Source organism: Sardina pilchardus, chromosome 18 (assembly GCF_963854185.1).
Source record: "Sardina pilchardus chromosome 18, fSarPil1.1, whole genome shotgun sequence".
Classification (NCBI taxonomy): Eukaryota; Metazoa; Chordata; class Actinopteri; order Clupeiformes; family Clupeidae; genus Sardina; species Sardina pilchardus.
The window spans coordinates 22,449,589-22,454,588 of record NC_085011.1 but is presented as its reverse complement, the minus strand read 5'-3'; the positions used below and the strand labels follow the sequence as shown (position 1 = coordinate 22,454,588).

At 46.9% G+C, this 5,000-nt stretch overlaps 1 protein-coding gene across 1 annotated transcript in view; it reads left to right on the top strand.

The window, feature by feature from the left end:
• LOC134063590 (adhesion G protein-coupled receptor A1) overlaps positions 1–5,000 on the top strand; it is a 43,516-nt gene that overhangs the window by 29,968 nt on the left and 8,548 nt on the right. The window contains exon 5 of the mRNA XM_062519184.1: positions 1,695–1,843. Within this exon, the coding sequence (XP_062375168.1) occupies positions 1,695–1,843 (149 nt within the window). The remainder of the gene's footprint in view (positions 1–1,694; positions 1,844–5,000) is intronic.

Genomic DNA, 5,000 nt, shown 5'->3' with positions numbered 1-5,000 from the left:
ATACTCACTTTCTCTCCCCCTTTATCTCTGTATCTCTCTTCCCCTCTCTCTCTCTCTCTCTCTCTCTTTCTTTCTCTTTCTCTTTCTCTCTCTCTCCCTCCCATCTCTATCTTTCCCTCTCTTGGCTGCCTATCAAGTCCAAAGAAAGATGTTTTCTCTCGCTCATTCTCCCAACACAAGTCATAAATATTAAATCAGGACAGGATGATATGGGCTTGTGTTCGTCGAAAAACAAAGCCCCGCCTAATGCACCACAGCCGTGACCGACATGCACATTTGTGTCTCTGTTCGGCACACCAACACCCCCCCCCCCCTCCACACACACACACACACACACACACACACACACACACACACACACACACACACACACACACACACACATACACACACCCACACATACACACACACACACACACACACACACACACACACACACATACACACACCCACACACACCCCTTTATCCTTGGCATAGGCTTACACAAGGCTTTCCCGGCCCTATAGTGCATAACGCGAGTTGCACTTAGCAAGCTTGTTTTTTGGCTGTAAACGAACTCTTTTATTTCAATCAGCGCACCTCCCTAGGCCCAGGTTGGCTTTTTTTCCCTATTGCTTTTTGTGCGTTCAGTGTTGGATAAGCAGCATCTTGCCTGCTTGTTCTTGGGCCGGCGCTCGTTGCGGACGTCTTCAAGGCCTCGGAGAGGAAAAGGCAGCTTCCTGCCGCGCCGCCAGCTTCAGGAAACGGATGAGCATTTTGTGCCTCCGTGAGGAAATGGAGATCTTTCGTTTTTGTTTGTAGTTTAGCGAGGCAGTGGGATTTGTTTAATAGAAAATGTGTGTGCAAGAGAGAGTGTGTGTGTGTGTGTGTGTGTGTGTGTGTGTGTCTGTGTGTCTGTGTGTGTGTGTGTGTGTGTGTGTGTGTGTGTGTGTGTGTGTGTGTGTGTGTGTGTGTGTGCAGGCATTTCTGTATGCTGGGGGGATGACCGAATTATACGAGTCACAGTCTGTGTGCAGTCTAGTGTCTATGTGTGTCATGTGTGCAGCATGATTTATGAGTGGTGGCTCATGGGAGTTTTGAGCATGGGTGCGTGGATGTAGGTGAGGAAGGGTCACTGAGTGTGGCTGAGGGAAGTATCGCATTTTTGACCTCTGGTCATTATCCTTTAGCTCTATTCCCTTGAACTAGATACCCTGCATATATTTGTATATGTGTGTGTGTGTGTGTGTGTGTGTGTGTGTGTGTGTGTGTGTGTGTCTGTGTGTCGGTGTGTCTGTGTGTGTTTATGCGTGTGTATGTGTGGGCTTGGAAGCTTAATTTGCGTCTCCCCTCTACACATTCCTGCATGCATGTTGATAGGTGTATGCTTATTAGTGCAAGTGTGATGTATGTGCCTGTGTGTATGTACACGTACATGTTCATACGGTTCTTCCCTGACTCAGTCCATCTTTATTACTGTGTGTGTGTACAGTATTTGTTCATGCTGTGTGTGTGTGTGTGTGTGTGTGTGTGATTTATTGCGTGTGTGTGTAGATAGATTGTTTGTGCGTGCCTGTGTGCGTGCATGCGTGTGTGTGCGTGCCTGCATGCGCATGTGTGTTTGTGAGTGTGTGTGTGTGTGTGTGTGTGTGTGTGTGTGTGTGTGTGCTCAAGCTTACTCCACTCTCTCTCTCTCTCCCTCTCTGTGTGGCAGGTCGGCGTGGTGTTGCACTACTCCTCTCTCTCCACCATGCTGTGGCTCGGCGTCACGGCCAGGAACATCTACAAGCAGGTGACCAAAAAGCCCACGCAGCCGCAGGACGGAGACGCCCCGGCGCACCAGCCCAAATCGCCCATGCTGAGGTACGACCTCTACCCGCTTTTCTACTCCCACACAGAGAACTTTCTAGAAAATGGCTCCTCGGGTTGAACTCGAACTCGAACTCGAACTCGGCCGGTTGTTGACCAAGCTGCCGGATAGTGAATCGTGGTGCTGCTCACGGTCTATTCAAAGGGCATAAAGGGCTGATTAGAGACTGTGCTGGGATTTGGCTCTCGCTGGATGTGATTTCTGCTCGCCGTCTTTTGAAAATGAAGAGCTTTTTTTTTTTTTTACTTGGGACTGAAAGAGTCACTTTTTTTTATTCTCCTGGAAATCATGCTTCAGCGAGTGATTGAGTGTTGCTATGATTGTGGTTGAGCCTGGTGTAGAGAGAGAGTGAGAGAGAGAGAGAGAGAGAGAGAGAGAGAGAGAGAGACAGAGACAGAGAGAGAGAGGGAGAGAGAGAAAGAGAGAGAGAGGGAGAGAGAGAGCGAGAGAGGCATGAGAGGATTATGTTTGGCGAAGGGAGAGTTTAAGCGGCTAACGCCTACTCACACGCATGCAGCAAGGGCAGACTGCTAAGCCTGAGCTCGTTGCATTAGCGCTGCTGCTGATGTTTAACCTTGACTTTAGCCGCGTATCGATGACGTGCTAGTGGCGTCTACCTAATGCTAACGCTGTCCCCGCAGAGTGCAGAGACAGCAAAGGTGGCAGCGCCTCAGGTGTTGTGTTTACACTGTCCGTACACATGTCTGTGGCTCACCAGAGACAAGGACGAAAAGGAGCCTTAGCCTGCAGCGGTGGTGATAAAACCGCATGGCGCGGCTAGCGGTGGCTTCGATTAGCAGCCCTCCTGTGCACGTGTAGGCCTACTTACACACTAGAGGAATAACATACAGCTGCATCTTTGCGCTGTCTCACCCGCTGAAGGATTTGCTTGAGCGACCATTCTGCCCATCAAGCTGAGATTGAACATTGTTCACGTTAGCAGTCAAACTTCAGTGAGCGCTAAAATGCTATATCTACTCACTGCGCCATCCCACTGAGTGCACGGCTCATTGTTAAATATAGAAGCGTGTGTGAATGTGCGTGTAATGGACTCCATGAGAAGTCTTTTTTTTTTTTCCTTTAGGCAAATGGGACCATTATCCAGTAGAAGCCTTTTCATCATTTGCGCGCCAGCTTGTGTTTGCACCACGCTGTCATATGGCGTTATTGTTGGAGGCCCTGCGGTATTCCCCCTCCAGTCAAAGGGGCCGTTAGCCAGCATCTGTTCGGCACCTCACTAGCAGGCATGTACAGATGTGCCAGTAGTGCTCAATGGCTCAGACAGAGAACGTGCGTCACGTGATCCAAGACCCTCCTTGTGTGTTGCGGGGTCAGAATGGTGTGTGTTTGCTTGAGTTAGCCTGCAAGGACAGATGTGTTAGTGATGATGGACAGCTAGAGAGAGTGTGCCTGTCATGGGATGCAAGTGTTTGTTTTTGCAGTGAGGGACTGGTTTGTGACGGCTAGCTTGACTTAGAGTCTGTACATCTGAGGGTACAACTCAGTGACATGCCCTCAGAGCCCCACAGTTGTAGCTTTTATAAAAGTTCTCTGGTAACACTTTATATGAAGGGGTCTACATAAGGGTGACATGTAACCGTCATAAGGATGACATGACACATGTCACGCACATTAAGGACACATTATTGATGTTTATGACTGTTGTCATAATGTGTCATTCGGTTTTTGGAATGTCAAAAACTGAAACTAAACTGTCAATTTTTTTCCAAAAACTGAATGACACATTATAACAACAGTCATAAACATCAATAATGTGTCATTAATGTGCATGACGTGTCATGTCATTCTTATGACGGTTACATGTCACCCTTATGTAGACCCCTTCATATAAAGTGTTACCAGTTATCATCATCTAAAATACAGTATGTGGGGAGGCAGAGGTAAGATGGTATAGACAGGGACCAGTCTGGTTAGGCCCTCTTATACTCTGTGGGTAATTAAAGGCTGTTATCTCCATGAGGCAAATAAATGTTTACACTTTGAACTGCTAAAAGTGTTCCCTGATGTGAAAAGCCAAATTGGCTTTAATATATTTTTTTCCAAATTTAAAGAATATTGGGCTTGTGGACGTTTTTTTTTTTTAGTGGGGAGTGAAGAGGAGGGGAGAAGAGCACTTGGTGGTTCCTATGGGGGTTGGGGGGGTATCTAGAGGGACCCTCTTCAGTAGTCGCGGATTTAATTGCCTCTCTCACCTGTGAGGCTACGGAGATCCAGAGTGCTCGTTCCAGCGTGGGGATTTACTCTGTGCTTATCTCTCCTGGGATGGCTTTTCCCCTCTGATGGGCTTAAGCCTGCAACCAGCCCTAATGCCGCCTCCCCATGTTTATTTATTTTTTATTTTCTGTTTATTTATGGGCTTGTTTGTCTGTTTGTTTTGCTTACTCTGCCAGTGCTGTGCTGTGCTCACTGATGGGGGATCAACCAGGGGTCGGACTCTCTGCCTCTCGGTTAACAGGGGACTGGGTGTCTCCCAAGCAAAACAGGAACCGGAGTGTTGGTGTGTGTGTTTGTGTGTGTTTGTGTGTGTGTGCGTGTGTGTGTGTGTGTGTGTGTGTGTGTGTGTGTGTGTGTGTGTGTGTGTGTGTGTGTTGTTCACTTTCTCACTACAGCCAGCCACTGTAGTTTATCCTCAGCTGAGATGCTGTTTCTGCAGGATTCCTGAGAGCTGGCTGGAGACTGGGAAAAAGAAATGGAAAAGGAGTCATGTTTGCCATGAACATTGGCCACTGTTTGCCCAATTTAAATGCACCTCAGGTGTGGTCTGTCAGGTCTTTCTCCTCAGTTCAGCTAGAAGAGAGAGACAGAGAAAGACAGAATAATTGTGCCTGGGAATTCATCGGTTTGACAGATTAAATATATTTATAGTTGCAAATATGACAATCCATTAGGCAACACTTTTCGTTCCAATTACTTACAGAATGTCTAAACCAGAAAAAATGAGCCTCATCGAATATCATTGTTCTGACTTAAAATGTCTTCTGAGGATATCAGTGCTGATGTCTGCTAACAAGTGTAGGAAATGCAATAAAGAGAAATAGATGAACAATAGTAACAAATGAGCCTCTTATTAGCCATATTTAAATTTGTCTTTGTCAATTAAACTATTCTGATTATCCGTTATTCCATTTC